Genomic DNA, 19,298 nt, shown 5'->3' on the forward strand with positions numbered 1-19,298 from the left:
CTTCAAGGTTATCGGGGTATTGCGTGATTTTTCAAACGGTTACAAGATCAGACCTGAAGGGTCATAAAGTGCTCTCCCTTCCCAATTCCTTCCCTTGATAGATTGGCCTTCACGGTGTAAGGATTATAGAGCACACATTTCTATTCTTATTATCAGATAAAAAATAGAATCTTATTTCTTTCGTTGATTCGTCCATTCACTCAGTCACGTTCTGTCTGTTTATGCATCTACCTGACTGTCTGTTTTTCCAATCTTGTTTCTGTCCGTCGGCATACCTGTCCGTCTGTATATCTATCTACCAGTCAGTAAAAAAAATTGAGATGTTATTATAAAATAATGTTCACTTGGAGAGAAAAAAAAAACAAGAAAATTTCTGTAGCGACAATTCATCCTTACCAGTGGTGACATTTGCCCGTGAGATATCGCGGACAGCGATGTAGACGACGTAGGCGAGGTCATAAATCTCTCTGCATACGTCATCAGCCGTTCCGAAAGTGTTGGCGCCTGCGAGTTGTGACCTCGCGACGGAGATGACGACGAGCACGATGACGTTGAGGACACGCTGGAGGTTGCGTCCTCGTCGGTGGACGTACTTCCGGTGCGGCCACCGCTGACGGCAACGCAGTGCATCATATTCATGCGACTCGGTGACGTCAGTGATGCGTGCGGCATGGAGATGAAAGTGTAGCCGACCGGAACCCCCGGCGGTGGAGACAGATTTTCTGGAATGCCAGTTGTCGTTCCTGGCGGAAGCGGAAAAGATACAGAGTGGAGGGCTGACGCCGTGCTCTGCTGCCAGATCCTAGCTGTGGGAGGTGGTAGATGCGGAAGCGGCGGCAGGAAGTGCAACTGCATCTCCCTCAACGACTCCCTTTTTTGTAGCCTCCCCTGTCTGCACAACTCAGAAGCCGTTGGTATACCGTGCCACAGCCCGCGATATTCGTGACCCACGGAGTGTGACGATAAATCCAGCAAACTTTGACTGCATCCATTTTCATGGATTTTGCTGTGAACTGTGCCAGCGAATGACTCTTCGTGACCGGATGTCTCTGGTGTCAGATTACGGACTGCACGTGCACGGGGCAGACCGGAAGTCCATCCCTTACAATCGCCATCAGCTGTCTCGCTTAGAGCTCGTCCATCAAGGGGCTCAACCTCCGATGTTTCATCTTTCCGAATCTCTTCGTCTTCTGGTTTAAGTCTTGGCGAAGAAGTGACAGAAGGACGAAAGGGAGAGAAGGATAGTTCCGACGACTTGTGGTCTGACAAAAATTCGGATGAGACTCTCGTCGGACTTCGAAAACTGTCAACGAGGTTCCATTCTCTGCAAGAAACAGGCTCTGAGCTTTCGGGCTGGGCTGTGGTTGTTGTCCGTGGCACTGATCTGTTAATCGACAGAGGATGGCTGGAGCCAATGGCAGTTATCACGCTGATCGGTAGTGACGTCGGCATGATGCACTGCGCATGTCTGTTCTCGTTTTGAGAATGTACGGAGGGCGAGAGACGAAGGTCAGAAGATCTTGTCCGTTGTACAGTGTCTGCTTCCTTTCTTTGTCCAATGTCTAAGACAGAACATGAAAATAGAGAAGTGGGGTAGGGGGCGTTAAGACTAACTGCAAATAATTCTCAAAAATTAGCATTCATCGGGTAGTTCGCAAAATTCTAGATTTCATGTATTACTAACCAGAGTACTCAAGTTCGCTCAAGCTATTTTCTGCTCTTTGCTCTTCCATCTGTGACATTTGTATCAGATCTTTCAAACCAAACGTATTTATGAGCAGCGCAAGAGATGAAAAAAAATTTAAAAAAAGAAAAGAAAGAAAAATTAGCGAGGGCCTGACTTTTTGCATGAAAATCAAATATTACCAACAACTCCCATGTTCCTAATTTCTGCCTCTTTCTGTCCCTGTGTAACTTGATCACCCGCTTTCTCTCTCTCTCTCAGTATAGCTGCTTCTCTCTTTCTCTCGCTGTATTTTTTCTCTATGTGTGTGTGTGTGATTAAAGCTCTACTAAACTGCAACAAAATTTGCGCTGAGGTATGTCATAATTTCTTCAGCGTAGTGTTGTTTCATCTGGAGTGAGTAGTAAAATAAAAGAAGTAATAAAATTAACACGCAGAGTAATCAAAGCCAATATTCGTACCACATTTGGCGGTGACTGAGCAAATTGAGTGGATGTGATCAGCACACATGCTTGAATGCTTCATTTATGAGATTTATTTCCTTTTTTGGGGGTGAGCTAATGAACCGCTTGCAGTTGACTTGTACACGAGCCAACCTTTGCATTCACTGCTAATATTCTATACCTACACCTGCAAATGGATGCTAAAGTACACACCCACCCAGACAGCAGGCAGACCTATAGTTTTACCAGCTTAAATTTGCAGAGATATTGCGAATATAATGCAAAAGGTTATGATTAAAGAATCTGACGCCAACATCCATGCAGATTTTTGATTGGCTTAAAACCAGCAATAACAACTGCCACTTTGCATAATCACTTTTGAAAATATCTCGAGGCCACTCATTTGCTTCGAGATTATTTCTCAGTATCCTTTAACTCAGTCATGGCCAGCTAGGCTTGTAATCCGCGCTTATGTTGGAGAACCCGGACACAGTTTTCTTTTTTTCTCAGGAACAGCTACTTATGGGTGGTTTTCACGTGACGTCATCAGTTTTTGCGAGCTGCTTCAGCGGCCATTTTTCTTTCCCTACTAAGCAGTGGTTACGGAAGCTTGCTGGCAACTGATCGGTTATCATGGTCGTCTGCGGTATAAAAGGATGCGGAAACAAGCCCTGCAGTAAACGAAATGTTCCTCTAGATGTATCTTTTCATAAGATACCCAAAATTATTTTGAACCAAGGCGACGAAACAAGAAAACTTACAGAAGAACGACGTCGTCTGCTTTACCGAGAGGATATTACAACAGAAGAGAAGTGGAACAAAATAGTTATCTGTTCGAAACACTTTGTTGGCGGTAAGAAACCAGACTTTTTCCAAATTGCTAAAGTATTTAACATTGTTCTGCATGTTGTACACATTGTGATAAATATTCTCTTCATTGTAGGTTGGTGACAGTTCACGTGATTTGAGTGAACATCAAAACAAGACTTTCATTATGCATGACCACGACTAATAAACTATAGCTATAGAGAGAGAGGATAAAAAATGTTATTTCTACTTCATTATTTTTCTTTTTAGACGTGTATTTGGTTTATTTTGTTTCAGTGCTGATTATTATTATTTTTTTGTAGTTAATATCACAAAGATGTAATTCATGGGTTGTTTTATTCTTGTGTCTAGGAAAGCCAGCATATGTGAATTTCCGGAACAGCCCTTCGTGGCTTCCCACTCTACACTTGGGACATGAGCGATCAAGTACTTGCTCAGAAGCTGAGACTTCGAAAAACAGGTATTTGAGGCTTGTGTCTCGCAAAAGAAGTAATGCATACTCTACATACTGCAAGCAAGAAGCGAAAATCAATCAGCAGTGAGACAAGCCAGGAAGAAAAAATATGTGAAAGTGTTTTTGGTTGCTCAAGTGCTTGGAAGAAAGTTTACATGGTGACATAGAAGATTCATGTTCAAATGATCAGAACACTCAAACAGATTTTGGTTGCTCAAGTGCTTGCGAAGAAAGTTTACATGGTGGCATAGAAGATTCATATTCAAATGATCAGAACACTCAAACAGGTTTGACTGGACTAAATATGGATGCAATCATGCAGGACTCTGAGACCAGACTTCTTGATTCAGTTAAAAAACAGACAACATTGTTCTATTTATGAAAGACAGGTGTATGTTGAAGATGAAGCTAAAGTTCCATTCTACATGGGACTTCCTTCATTGGCAGTAATGGACCTTATTTTCAGAACGGTAGAGCCATACATGTCTAATGAAACACAGTCACTGTCCAAAGAGCAAGAGTTTTTGCAGTGTTTAATTAAGATCAGACTGAACTACCAATTCCAGGATATAGGGTATCAGCTGAAAGTATCCGTGTCAACTGTGCAAAGGAGTTTTCATAGAACTCTTGATGTACTTGTAGCACGGTTGTCTTTTTTGTTGCACTGGCCTTCAAGAGAAGCTCTGAAACTGTCTATGCCTATGTGCTTTAGAGAAAACTTTAAAGATAAAGTTGCTGTTATTGTTGACTGTTTTGAACTTGAAGCACAGAAACCCTCGGGCCAAACCAATCAGATCCAAGTTTATTCCAACTATAAAAAATATCATTCTGCCAAATATCTGATTGGGATCGCACCACAAGGTTCAATCAGCTACATTTCAGATGCATTTGGTGGCAGGGCTTCAGACAAACACATCATTGAAAATACTTCTTTGTTGTCCAACTTGTTACCAGAAGATGTAATTATGGCCGACAGAGGTTTCAACATTGAAGATGAAGTTCTTTTTTATCAAGCTAAATTAATAATTCCAGATTTTACCCATGGGAAAAAGCAACTTCACCCACTACAAGTTGAAAATTCGAGAAAAATAGCCTCTGTACGAATTCATGTTGAGAGTTATAGGCTTTGTTCGCAGAAAGTTTGGAATTTTGCAGTCTAAAGTGCCTATTGACCTGATGGCAACAAAGCCTGGTGATGATAATCCAGTCATAGACAAAATAGTTCGGCTTTGTTGCTGCATTGTAAATTTACATAAATCCATAGTGCCTATTGAGTAGCTATAGTGCAATTTTTTTAGTTTGAAATCAGCATTTATTTTCAGAATGCATGCTTGCAATCTGTGTATGTTTACATTACCATAGAAGTTATTCTCAGATATAAAATGCACAATTACCTTACTGTAGTTCTTTTTCTTTCGCACTTTATTTATAATAGCATGACGATATCCAACTGATCAGATAAGTTACTTGGTAAATTGATGTGAAACTGTGAACAATATAGAATTTGTTCTTTGCTGGAGATGTCATGCTTTGTATGATGTTGATCAAAATATTTGCTGTTGACAGAATATTGTTAATAATTTTTGCTTATTAACAGGCTACTCAAACATGTATAATTGAATCAAATGTTATTGTCATTTGAATGCAAATGCCGTTTGCTTCCTCAGAAGCTAATTCAGAGCAATATTGATGCCAGAGCTTCTTTGTGGATTTTAGATTACCTAACCAATAGTTCTTCTTAGTAATCCATATCAGTGATGTTATTTAGATTGGGATTTTGATATGTTCCTTCTTACCCTGTAATGATTTTTTTTAAGTTATGTTCTGTCAGCAGACACAAAAATTTTCTGAAAAGAATTAATAAATATGCATTTGAATGTGCAAAAGTTCTTGTTTGATGTTAAAGAAGAAAGAAAGAATAGGTGTGACTGGAGATTGGGGTAGCAAGCAATGAGTGAGAGGAGGTGAAACTGGACACTTAATGAAGGGGAGGAGGATTGTGTTTCTTATTGAAGGGAGAAGCCACTGCCGGGACAGTGTGTTTTAATAGGGAGAAGAGAAAAGGATTCGGAGAGAGGTGGACGCTTGTTTAAGAGTAGAGAGCCATTTGCTAGACAGTGTGTCTCACAAGTGTGTAAGAGATCGAGTACATTTTAGTTTGGAGGTTGTGTTAGTCGAAGTTTGATTGCCAAGACAGTGAGTTTTAATAGTAGATTCCGTGGATTTTTGTGATTGTGCTAGAAGAGCCATTGCCAAGACAGTGTGCTTCATAATGTGTAGAAGATTCAGTGGAGATATGTGATTGTGTTAGAAGAACCATTGCCAAGACAGTGAGTTTGAATAGTAATAGATACAGGATTTTGTGTGATTGTGTTAGAGGAGACATTGCCAAGACAGTGAGTTTTAATAGTGTGCAAGGAGTTCGGTGGACTTGGTAAATGTGTTTGACGAAAGGAAGAGCCATTGTTATAGTGACTGTGTTTTCATAGGGTTTTTTATTTATTTTTTTTATTAATAAACATAGGCAGACTCGTATAGGCAAAATCGTTTTGTTTATTTGAGTGAAAGAGCACGCAATTGTCCGACTCCGCTGGTGTGCTCGAGAGACGCTAGCGGTGTCGTGACACAAGCCGATATAGAGCCGCTGAAGAAACGCGAAGCGTTAGGGAAGGAAGATGGCGGACAGCGCCTCGTTGCTAACGTGTGTATCACGTGAGTGAAAACGACCCATTGGCAAGAACCCTCCAACCAGGCCAGTTCTTAGCCCCCGCGGGGCCCGAGGCAAAGGGCATGTGCGGGGCCCTCACGCCACGATCACACGGTTTTCCATATGCCTAGTTACCATATCAATCAAAAGCGCGGGGCCCCTTGAAGCGCGGGGCCCTAGGCAGATGCCTCGTCCGCCTGCCCATAAGCACGGCCCTGCCTCCAACACTTTGATGTAAGGTGATATGGGTGGGAAGGGGGAAAGCGGGTGGTGGAGGAATTTCAAGCGGATTTGATAGAGGAGAAGGAAGTGAGATATCATACTGAGCTTTCTGTGCATTCGTCCACTTGTTTCACTCAGCGCTTGTGCGAAAGTTGCTTACACTAAATGTGTACCCTTTTACATAATATATATATAATACAAATAAGGACCTTGTATGTGTCATGCATGAAGCACAACTGTTAAAAATATAACTTTGAGAATGATTTAAAATGTTCAAACTCAGTTCATATAAATAGAACTGCTTAAGTGTTGCCTTCTTCAAGACTGTAATTTTAAGAAAAAGATATATAAAACATTTATAAGAATGTCAGGAAATTTTATTGTGGAGGGTATTTGTGTCTGAAAAATCAACTGGGTATCTACTGTGGCCTCAAAGAAAAACTACCTCTTTCACTGTCGCCCTCCTCTTGCTCCTTAATTGCTCTCCACACCGTGGTTCTTTCTTCAAAGTGTAGTCAACATAAAGCCCTTCTAAACGAAAAACCCGAAAGGATCTGTATTGGCTTTCTCTTGAATAAGTAGCTGCGGGATCCTGCTGTCTACATAACTAAAGCTTCTTTAATCCTGAAGTCGGCAACATTAATTAAATTCATGTCACCACCCTCCACCCACCTCTTACTCCCTCCCAACAAAAATCATCCCTTTACTTGTGTTCGTCTGTTCCTCTGCACACGACATTCAGTACCCAGTCACCCAAAGCTTTTTTACTAGGAGATCTTTCCAGGGTTTCGGGTAGTCAAAGTTTTGCTTTTAATTAAAATCTGATTAATCGCGGATTAGTTTCGAGTTGATAGCCGATCTAGGTTCAGTTAAGGGCCACTCTATCTGCAGCCTTGGCTTCTGATTTTAATTTGCTCAGACCTGTAGCTAAGCATCCAAGATGACTGCTCCCACACGGGTGGATGTTGCCGAAGATTTTGTACCGGTATTTAGCGGTAAAGCGAAAAGGAAAACAACAGAGCAAAGCGTCAGTGAACTATGACCTCCAAAAGCACGAACATGGGGATTACCACGTTTTATTCACCTTTTTGCACTCTCCAGTATTTCTGCTATTTAGCCGGTGAGCTCCAAGGACCGACTCACAGATTATATGTATACTCGCAGATTATATCGCGGCCACTCGTGGGATACTTTTTCCACCCTGTACTTAGTTCACGACATACGGGGTTCAAAGTGTGATTCCTCCTAATGAACATGGGATTGACGTTGATGACCGATCCTCCTACAGGTAGATAACGGACATGGCAACACCTACGTTGTGGCAAATTTGTTACTAACGAAATGGCGGATCCTGAAAAGTCAACTTGCGTGAAGAAATAAACACCCTGGGTGCGGAACCTGATACTCCTTGTCTCACCATCGACACTGCGTCAGGTCCGGTTCCACCTGGATTAAATTGCTGGCATGACGTGTATATTAATGTATATTAGTCTCCTATTACAGTGTAAACGACTGAGAATTGTTCGGCCACCAAGTGCAGGGGGTGTGTTTACTTGTGTTCATAAGGCACGTGTATTTTGAAGTTATGTATGTGTGTCTTACTCTTTCTCCCTCTCTCTCTGTTACTTCCATTGTCATTTATTTATTTAATATGCTTTCTACATCACCGTACTCCATCAGTTGTCACACATTCATCAGCATATAAATGTCGAGGTACATGGAATTCCCAACGGTCGCAGGTGTTTCTACCTCAAATGAGAGTAAACATTTTTACCCCACTTCCATAGATTCTATAGTATATGGAGTTGTCTCTGTGGTAGTGGTTGATGGTGTGGATGGTGTCGCAAGTAAAGATGACAGAAGAGAAGGACGTGCACAGACCCCCTTCTCACTCATCAGGCTGGATTTCCAAGAGGTTATCTAAGCGGCTTTCATGCGATGTTTAAAGAAGGAAGAAAAGCCAGAACTGCGATCCTCTGCTCGAAGCGTGGGTGTGTTTCCCGTGGGAACAGATCGGCGAAGACCCCGAGACATTGATCCTGGGGTAGGGAGAGGGTTAGGGGGGGCGACTTCACGTCTGCCACTTTCCGTTTCGTCATCACAAGGTAGACAAGTTTCACTCAGGCTTGTGTACCCGCAGTCTATCGTGATTTTCTCGTTGACTCATTGCCGTCCTAATTCAAATGTTGATCAAACATCGAATTAACCTTTATTTGCGAGGGAGGAGGGTGAAGTAAGGAACTTCAGAGGCCTGGCATTGTAATCTGCTGAGTGTTGACATCAACGTGTCTCAGTGGGACGTGGTCAAGACCGTTCTTATTCGGGGAAAAGGTGAAGTGTCAGACATTCTATCGGCAGACAAACATGTACTTAGGTCTTATGTTAGATGAAGTTCCTCAAAATCTATGGTTACCTTGATATTCATACATAAATTTTATAAAGCTGATGAAACGTTCAAGGATATTTGCCCGATGAAGAAAGTCCCTTAGAGGGCGCGTGACTTCCGTTCCAGATGTTGGTTTTTTTTTCGTCAAACGTGAAAGGTTGGCTCCGGGGGAACTGGGAACCTGGGTGGCAGATAGAACAAACTCTTACCAACCGTGTTAACATGATCCTGCTGGGAAGCGAGATGTGCGATGTTCACATGTCAGTCTCGGTCTCTCCACGTTGCCAGTCCACGCCTTCGATGAGGTGATTAGCAGGTCTGAAGCTGAGGGTCGCGGGTCTCCTGCCTCAGGGTTCTCTAACCCAATCATTCGGACTTTCTCCCGAAACTTTGCCCTCCTTCCTCAAACCTCGGTCTCGGACTAAAATCCCTTGGCGTTGAAGGAAGACGTGTCAAATTTTTGACCTGGGATGCCAGTGGACGAACACACAACCAGCATCTTACAACCAATCAACTAGTCATTCAGGCTGCCATTAAGGTTGCTGTTTTTATGCAATAATTTTGTCTCAAGTACCTCCAAGTTATCCAGAAGAAAGGTGACACCTGCAGTCACAGAAATGTGTTCTTGTGACTTTCTTCATGTCTGCCTGCAAATGCAAACTAGAAGACTCGCATACAAGCCGCCGACAAGTGCTATATGTCACATCTCTGCGTGGCGTCTGGTGAAACACGTGTTCACGAACTCACCCATTGCAACCTCTAAAGCCTTTTACAGCCACTGTGTATGAGCATGCAACGAGAACAACATTTATGGCTTTCGTTGGTGTGTGCGAAGAGATTAGATGCCCTGCATATAGTGTAAAGACTGCATTTACACGAATATTTTTTTTTTACCAAAGGCATAATCTTTCCATACATACACAAACACTCTCTCTCTCTCTCTCAATGCTTCTTCAAATGTACTCGGATCCCTCATTCTTCACAGTGCGGACTAGCTTCTCCCATCCATCCTGTACCCGATGTGCTTGAAGCAATAAAAGAGATCTCTCTTAATGCTTTGCATGCCTGTGCTTGTGCAGCATTTTTTTCTTCATGTTTAGCAACGATGTTTTATATTTGTAGCCTGCCGTGGATGGGATGAAAAAAATATATAACAATCTCACATACCAATGACGCCAGTGTAGAAACAACAATGAGGGAGCCAACAGTCCATGCTCCGATGTGACGCGCCAAAACTTGGCGGTGCTTTAACTTTTGTCACGTGACTTTACTAAGCCCGTGCTTAGTTTTAATTGATGCAAAAAACAAACAAAAATTAAATATACCAATCACCAAGTTTGTTAAAGGAAGTTCATTCATGGCACACATATACACGCTGACTTGTCTTTTTCTCAGTATACTCAGCTCTGTTCAATAGGGCTGTGACTGATAAATCTGTTCAAGAACCTAATTTCTATAATTTCTTTCAGCAAAAGCAATGCCACATAAATGACACATGTGACTCATCATATAATGTTTCAACTTTTGTTTATAATGAATAAGCTGTCAGGAAGGAACTCGACATCTACCTCAAGACGCCAAGAGGACACCAACGGAGAAAAAATGGTCTCCCCGCACTTTCATACCAAATAAATCGCCAGGAGTAACACGCCACTCAACGAACTGCCTTTCTCCTTGCCAAGTACTACAAAATATTCTTTGATTTTTAATCTTCGAGTAGAAGATTTTGAATAATGTGCCTAAAATATAAGATCTCCCCAAATGAAACACCACCATCAGACAGGAAAGGTCACGTGACTTTACAAACTTACTCCAAAGCACACCCCTACTTTGCTACCTCGGTGTTGGCCAAAAGAGCTCTTCACCACCGTCCACCCGTATCAACTTTCAGTCAAAGTTCATTACTAATGCAATAATTTTTCACCTTTTTTCTCCCTTGTAACCATGGAGATTATATTTAAGCATTGTCTTGCTTTTTCTTAACCTTGTGTCGGACATTGTCAGAACCCTTAATTCGGATACTTTGTGCTGAGAGTGGCGTATCACAAGTGTTCTGCTTCAAACATCCGATTCGAACGCTGAGTTGCATGCTGGGTGTGTTGGCTTGTGGTCCTGAACACCACTGACAGCTATCACGGGGTCCATTTTTTCCCAGCTTTCCGCTATGCCCGCGTGTGCATGAATGGCCAAGCAACAGTAGCAATGTATTCGTTGAGGAAACTCGACTCTACCCCACCTCCTTTCCCCGTCAGTCCTCCAAACATCAACCAGACAGACACACAGCTCTGCCCGTGCTACCTGGCGCTCGATTTCAGTAAAAGCCAGGAAATTATGAGGTGTCATAAAGAGCGGTTCGAGGAAACAAGTTGTGCCCCTGTTAAAACAGACCCTTTACATTCGCAACACGATTTGTCCTACAGGAAATGTCAACACCTCTCCTCCTCCTCTTACTCTTCCTTCTGTCTCTCCTTTCTTCTCCGCATACTTATCTTTCTTTCCAAGTTTTAAGTGAAGATCCTCCTCCTCCTCCTCTTCCTCCTCCTCCTCCTCCTCCTCATCATCATCATCATCATCATCATCAACAACAACAAAATTATAGTAAAGTTTCCGAGAATATTATTTAAACAGAGAACAAATATTCCTTAGCACCGGTCCCATGGCACCTTTATGCTGATGAGGAGAGAAGAGACAGGAAGTCGTGTCTTCAGTTGCGTCACCCGATATGTCACCCGTCTGCTGCGGGTGGGACAGCCCAGGGTAGTCTTACGATGAACGGGACTGAGACAGGTGAACAAGTCCTGCTTGACACCAAAGTAGCTGTAATCCAAAATGATCTAATAAATCATGATACAAAAAAGGCGTTTGCATCTTTCTAGGTCACGCAGATGCCACTCTAGTTACAAGCGACACCCATCACTGTAGCAGCCTGGATTATCTAATCTTGGTTAGTAAGGATTACCTCGCATCGACTAGTTTTACCAAATATACAATATGTATTGAGTTTTATGGGTCACCTTATGTTTAAAAAAATCGAGCTGCTTATATTTAAAAAAAATTAAATAAAGTGCTTACTGCATGTGTAAGGACGTTGATATGCGTGAACTGGAATGAGTTCTTGTGCACTCATTCATAACCATACAGGTATGAATGCACTCACGTGCACATAGGTGCGAGTGTCCACCCGGAGCGATTGTGCTTGGTGCAAAATTTTAAAAAAGATGGACGTTGTGAAGGCAGAATTTACAGGTACTTTTATGTTTGCCTCCTGCTATACATCGAACATTGTTTTAAATGCTTTCGCAGGTTGTGTGTCGTCTATAATAATTTCTGTTCTGCACCCAGGGTAGCACCTTCACAGCTACACACCCTCCACCAGTGCACTGAAGGGCGCCAAACGCAGTTTGCCTGCGAAGAACAAAGCTTGGTAAAGAGGAAGAAGGGTAGGGTTGTGTCGCCACCGGAAGACAGGTGGGCACCCGACAGGTGAAGATCCATCAGTCTTTCAAAGCTTCAGCGCCCTTCCTCTGGACTTTATTCAGACCATTTGCTTCTCCCTTTTCTTCTCTACCCCCCTCACCCTTGCTTCTCTTTCCCACCCCAGCCAGTTTATCTCTCTTTCTCTATCCTTGATGCTTTGTTCTGGTTCGCGATTTTTTTTCTTTCTCTTTTTTGCACACACACACATTCGGTCTCGCGACAACGGCAAAGGAGTGGAGCAAGGACAGGTGCACGCTGACCCCTGAACTGCGTGTTGTCTTGTCCCTCGCGGGTCAGTGCTCACGAGGCAAACAAGCGCGGGACAGGAGCGGCCGATGCGTCAGTCTCATGGACAGGTGTGAGGTTCCTGTCCAGGTACCACACTTCATTAGACTGACAAGCCATGCACACAAATAGAACTGTAAGTGACGGGTTAAAAGCTAACTCGAGTGAACACAAAATTAACCTCGTAGTTACTAACAGGTAATAAATTCCTGGTTATTTTTAATTTGTTTTCTGGGAAGGTAAAGCAGACAAATTCTAACTTCCGCTGGAGGACGCAGCCGTTGCTACAGCTTCGAGCGCATTTAAAACGAGGCGTTACCATAACAACAACCAACTTCTGTGACGTAGGAAAGGTCTGAAGTCTTAACAAGTGTAAACAAAAGTAATGACGATGTTTTACGGCCTGATATACTTGCTTAGATATGAGAATTATAACGTAAATAAAGAAAATCTTGGCATTTCAAAATTATGCTCTCGGGTTTGGCTTTAAATCGAAAAGGGAAAACAAGCGAACTTGAGTGGGATTGTGAAATGGTGGGGAGATTCCCCTACCGGAAGTACATAAAGCTCAAGAAGACATTCCTCGCATTCCTGTCTTTCATTCGTCTTTCCGTTCGTCTTCCTGTTTATGTCCCTTGCCTCAAACATCTTTATCAATGCTAAATAAAAAAACTAAAGCGACAAAAATAAGTCACACATGAGCAAGTGAATGAATTCACTCTAGTGGAATTTACCAAGTTGAAGAAAAAGAAAGAAAAGCTGGAATGAATGAAAGAGTGAGAGGACAACAACAACAACGACAATAATAATAATAAGAACAACAACAATAACAGCAACCATTGTATAGCACATTTTCTATTTTTAGAATAAGAACAGCGAGTCAAAAAGAGATCAGAGTTCTTCATGCTGCCATGCAAACATTTCCCTGAGAAAACAATACATGTACCACTGTTCGGACACATTTATGTTCACTTTATGCAAGCCTCATAAGATATGTTTGTAAAAGCAGGATTACTGTCACAGCTGTGTTTATTAGGATGACGTCCGCACAGCGAATATAACTCCAAATAATAAGATTAAAAATAGCAACATTGGCCTGCGAACTACAAGATGTCTGAAAATCAGCTATCCGAACATTTTAAAAAATTACATAATGGAATACATAAAGTAACTAAAGACTAACTTGAGCAATACTTGCAGCTGTGAGCTGGTCACATAGTAATGTAAAGACATCTATCTATCCAGCTCTACATTTCCTTTCTCATCCCTTTTTCGGAGTTAGATATCCATTCAACATCTGTAAAGGGAAATTATTCAGCGCCACACGGGTTTCAAACCATAGAGCCTCTCCAGCCTATAACAACAAGGCTATCTTCTTCACCCCGTCGATCAGAGACGATTCAAGTACAGGTGTGCCATAGAAAAAAAAATCTCCTAATAACTCGAGATAGAGAGAAAGAGGAAGAGATTGTTGTTGATTGTTGTTTTGGTTCTCTTGCAAAAAACAACAACAACAACAAACAAACAAGCAAACAAACAAAAAACAAAACAGACAATAGTAATTTATCTTCTGTGATATTATTCTTTTCTGCTAGTCTAAGCTTCTTCTCGCACTCAAGAACTCATTTCCTTGACCACAAATGAAACAAATGTCTTCCCTTTCTATAGGCATCTAACAAATGAAACAGTTGCCAGCCAGACTAGCGTGCATCACAACAAAGGACAATCAAAGCTGAACATTCCCGCAGCCTAACGGCAATGAAACGATTCTGATACTGCAGCATTATTGTTGTTTCCAGCGAAAGCAACAAAAACAAAAAACAAAAAAAAAAACCAAAACAAAACAAAACAAACAAACAAACAAACAAAAAGCGAGAACAGAAGAGTGGTCACGAGGGACGACATACGTCTTCGAATTCAGTTTCGAAGAAAGGGTTGAGTTATTCACAGCGGGGTCAGGTTCATGTCTCATTAGTAAACTACATGACTAATGGGTATGTCATCACCGCCAGATTCACTCCCCTACTACATCGGTATGTTGTATACAAACAATATCCCCCACCACCACCACCACCACTACCACCACCACCAGCCTCTCTTATTTGCGTGTTCAGACGTGAAGGCTTGCCCAGATGACGGAAGATACTAAAATAAACTGCATTTTTCCCCTTCTCTCTTTTCAAGGTGAAGTATTGTCAGAAGAAAAGCTTTTCAGGCGGTAGGTAAAGGGAATGTTGCTACGAAAGACGTTTAGTACACCTGCGCTTAAAAAACTTACATTTAAAATTAAAATACTCTGGAAATATCTCTGGTGTCATTTAGCTATGAAATATGTCGAGTATGAGACACGAGATTATCACTGCGAGCAAAATATTTCAGCTGGTTGAAAATGTTTCACTCCTTAGGGATTAAGCGCGGTGACTGATGTATGGAACGGAGTAGGAGGGGCTAGTCCTTTCAAAATACAAAAACACGAACCATTTGGAATTTTTGTGCACTTCTATGCTGAGAACTACAGTAAAGAATTATCTCATGGTTTTCATGTTTACTTTGTTTACATTTGACACGAACATTCCTGCACGCAATAGAATAAAAACGCAGACGCAGAAACTCACCTGCACGGCTGATCCCCGGCCTCACACAGGTGTTCGGGTAGTTGTCCCATCGCAGACTCGGCGAGCCGGCACCGCAAGCAGGAATGAGAGGCGCAGTGACGTCAGACTGGCAGCAGACGGCTGCTGCAGCGTCCAGGATGCAGCGGGCTGTTGGCCCATTCGTGGCCTCTCGAGGGCTCGAAGTCGTGCCATGTCTTTCGTCATCTGGTTTCCCTTTCACGAGAGGTCCTGAAACCTTTCTCATGGAATGAGAAAAGCAAACAGTGGCTGAGTTGTCCTCGTTGTGATGTCCACATCGTTTGTGTCCTGAGTCTTCACCACAACTGCCGTGACTCCCGGAAGCAGATACGACATCGTTGGGCACCTCGACATCATTGTATTTTCGTGTGAGTAAAACCTTGCACATCCCGCTACCAGGCCGCATCTCATTGTCAGTGATCTCTTTTTTATGTTGGTAATTCTTTTCCGATGTCCTTGGTGAGCAGTGTGCAGCTGTTTCATCACCTGCAAAACAGACACTCAGATGATGGTGCTTCTCATAAGATCGCTGTTCCCACCCATCGTCGTCCACCTCATCAAAAATCGGGATCTGGCAGTTGTTATCATCTCTTCGAAATGTTTTGGAGCTTACTGGATTGTTTTTATCACCGTCCTGTTTGAGCTTTCTCTTCTGGCTGTTTCGCCGGACCAACAGACTTCTCGGCATTTTTTTTTTTTTTTTTTACCCGAATGCCAGGAAAAAAATTATACTAATGACACAGCCTATAAAGCTGACGATGCTGCTTCATCATGTTTGCACGAGCATCTGCTTCAGCATTGAGAGTAACTAGTTCAGGAAGGGTCTTAATATTTGTAAAAGTTCCTTCGTCTTTGCACTGTAATTATCTTGGCGACAAAAAGAAAGAAACTCTTCTGTACAGGTAAAAGAGTAAGTACAGGTAAGTAAGTGTTACAAACTGTTCCCACTTCGCGACTAGTAACTGAAGAGACGATCAGTCAATGCACTCTCCTGCAACTTACAGGACACTCGACTCTTCGCGTGCAGTTTGTTGTGAAGTCACGCATGATGGAGAAAGTATTTGGCCCTTCAAACGGATCTACAGCCATGCACACCCGAGGTTCGGCGGCTAGGTGAGCAGGCAATGCCTTGCGGTTAGGCTGGTCACCCGTTAAACACTTTTCCTCTGCGCTGAGTATGTATGGTTGGGAAAAATGCGGGTGACAGACATCGGTACCCGGTAAACCCGCCCACCCGTCCCACTGATGGCAACTGTAAGCACCCGACATTAAAGGAGGCAAGCGCGGAGCTCTGCATCTATCTACCCCGCGTTCCCACCCAAACACCGTTACTTCCATTCACAAAGTTCGCGGCTCTGCCTCGTTCTGGGCGCCTACCCCGTGCGCTACTGTTTCACTGCATGACAAGGGGTGGTGCCATGGGGTGGATGAGGTGGATAGGGGAACTAAATGCGAAGCCACAACAAAACAGTGCACATAAACTGTTGAAAAAAAAAAACCTGTAAAATTTTGCAGCATCGCTCATGTGGAAGATATTTTTTTCATGATAGTTTTCAAATGGCAGGAGTGAACTGTAAAAGCATTTAAGTGTGTAAGCTCGTATAAAGGTCGCGGGACTGGTCATCGAAACTCTTAAAAAGTAACACGAGCATCTGCGTTTAAATTGCACCTGTCCTCTGAGTGAATGTAATAGTAACTTTATATTCGCTTATTTTTTTACTCATGTTTCTAACATATAAGGCTCAATGAAAGCAGACCGCTTTGTCTGGTATCTGGTGTGAATGTGTGAGGGTAAGTTTTCACAAATGCATGGATGTAGTGCAGTCTTGTTATTTCCTGCCTTTTTTCTTCGCCAGAATTCTTTGCTGATGTAAACATGTGCCCAGTCTCTCTCAAATCAAAAATCCATAGACGGTTTGTTTGTGGTGTTGGGGAAGGGTAGGAGGGGGAGAATCCTTCATTAAAAAAAAAAAAAAGATTAAACGAGGTTGACTAGGTTATTTTTGATACAGGTAAAACATATTTGATTAGAATTATTATTTTTTAGCATACTGCAGTGCAAATTAGTGTCACAACACACCTCATCACACACTGGGTGCACTGCAGCAGAGTGGAATAGAGACTAAGAGACTGTCTTGAGGGGCAGAAATGCCCACTGAAGCAGCACAAGGGCCGCCAGTCTCTGTAATGCAGCAGGTGAACGACGGTAGCGTCTGTCGCTAGAGGTTGCAGCGCCACAGTTCACAGCCACCCGGACCCTTGCAGCTACCCGCTGCAGTCGGCGACACGCGCCAACGGATGTGCACCGTCGCTGTGTCAAAACAGGTCGCCGCAGGGCAAAATAAAACCAAACCAAACAAATCCACATCGTAAAAATGATCGCCACAACATTAGGAATCATGGAAACAGTTTAAAAAAAGTCGCTAAAGTATCTACTGAATAAAGAAAATGTTCAGGATATACACGTCAGCTGTTTTGATGAGAGTTTTTAAATAAAAAAAAACCAGCTACACAGCTTTAGAGTTCAGATGAGTTGCCTATAGCCCCTTGTCTGACTGCTAAGCTTCAGCCATTATTCCATAGACTCCACAAGAAAGTACATATACTGACGACCCAATTATTCCTCCCCATTGTTATCTAAACGATGACAGACGAGAAAAGCAGCGCCGTCGCCGCTTAGCATACCGCAGAAGGATAATGCAAATAAAACTGAATGAGCTTTCAAAGGTGCACGAGGAAACTACTAAGTCAACAGTAAGTAAAGGTTGCTATCGAAGTCAGAAAAGCACCTTCACGGGCACTGCTAGGCAAGAAAACGGGGAAGGTTGGGATGGAAGGGCGTATTATCCATTGTACCTGTGGCGTTGGTCTTGTGACGAGCACGCGCCCCTCTGGTGTGTTGAACTCTTCCTGTCCAGGTAACGGGACGCAGATACCGCTACTTTTCTTTCTCGACCGGACTATTTTCTTTTGAGGATCATTGCGCAACCCTAGACGAGTCTAGTTCTCCCTTTTCACCGCCGCTCTGTCGGCGCGCGAACCTCGGCCTCCGCTGGTGACGGCGTGGAAGCCATTGAAGACGCCTCTACCTCCGCGGGATGCCTCCTCTCTAGCGACACCTTTGTGGCGCAGCACACCTTATCCAGGTACTGACAGCGTGTCATCAAACATCTAAAAAAAGAAAGTGCAAAAAACTGCTTTTCTCTTTGTCTTTCTCTCGGAGAAGCGGATAGCCTTTTGGTCAAAGCGCTGGAGCCCAAACCCGAAGGCGTGCTTGTTCGAGATTTATCCTTAGTTGACCAGCTTTTAGGTATGGCTCCCTGATTCCATAGAAGGTTAGGGGAGAGAGAGAGATATATAAGCAGCGCTTTCATCCCTCTCCCCCCGAAAACCGAAGCAAAACAAATTAACCTAAAACCTGGCTCCCTAGAAAAATGAGGTCATAATACCTGATCCCAAACCAACTTCAAAAAAAAAAAAAAATGATTATCATATTTGCCTTTCTCTCTATCTCTCATTTGTCTGCTTGTGCGCGCACATGCAAATCCAATACCCTGACGATTTTGCCTTCTGGCATGAAAGTCCTAACACGGACAGCTGCTCCAAAACGGGCAGGACAATACACATGAGTCTTGCACGTAGTGTCGGTTTTAGTTATCTCCAAACAAATAATAGTTCCCTATAAATTTCTATCTGAAAATAAAAAATCCCTCAACCATCAAAACAAATATCACCCATTCACGCTGAACTATCCCATTAGAACTCAGTTGTCCTAATACACACAGGCACGTGCGCATTCATAAACAGAAAGAGAGAGAGAGACAGATTTGATTCCCTAAACTGTAGAAATTTCAAATGAGAAATATCAAAACTCATGCAGACCTACACTCCGACACCCAATAAAAGCAAATTCAACTGCTTCTTTCAGACCTTGCATGGATTCCTCGTCACGTGTGCATAAACAGCAAAGAGCAGGCAGACAAGCTGCTGCGCAGAGGAGACACAGGACAAAAAAATTCTCCTTCCTTTCTCACTAACACGGGTAGCACCTCATAGGTTGTGATCAAAGAAACTTTGTAACCAACAACTCCCATCACACACAACAAATTCACATCCACCGCCATCCACTCAACAGAACGCAAATCCCACGCAGTCCAACAAATCGCTGCAAAAATCTAC

The 19,298-nt window shown here is 42.8% G+C and overlaps 1 protein-coding gene across 3 annotated transcripts in view; it reads right to left on the reverse strand.

Annotated features, from left to right (window-relative positions):
* The window catches only part of LOC112560400, a 30,177-nt gene that overhangs the window by 4,516 nt on the left and 6,363 nt on the right, over window positions 1–19,298 (reverse strand). For 2 of the 3 annotated variants that reach the window (XM_025232241.1, XM_025232243.1), the window contains exons 2-3: window positions 15,102–15,605; window positions 397–1,562 (exon numbers count right to left, since the gene is read on the reverse strand). In XM_025232241.1, the coding sequence (XP_025088026.1) occupies window positions 397–1,562; window positions 15,102–15,525 (1,590 nt within the window). In that variant the 5' untranslated portion in view covers window positions 15,526–15,605. Of the gene's footprint in view, window positions 1–396; window positions 1,563–15,101; window positions 17,515–19,298 lie in introns of those variants that run through there. The other variant, XM_025232240.1, reaches the window with a different exon arrangement.

The sequence above is a fragment of the Pomacea canaliculata genome, linkage group LG3 (assembly GCF_003073045.1).
Source record: "Pomacea canaliculata isolate SZHN2017 linkage group LG3, ASM307304v1, whole genome shotgun sequence".
Taxonomy (NCBI): Eukaryota; Metazoa; Mollusca; class Gastropoda; order Architaenioglossa; family Ampullariidae; genus Pomacea; species Pomacea canaliculata.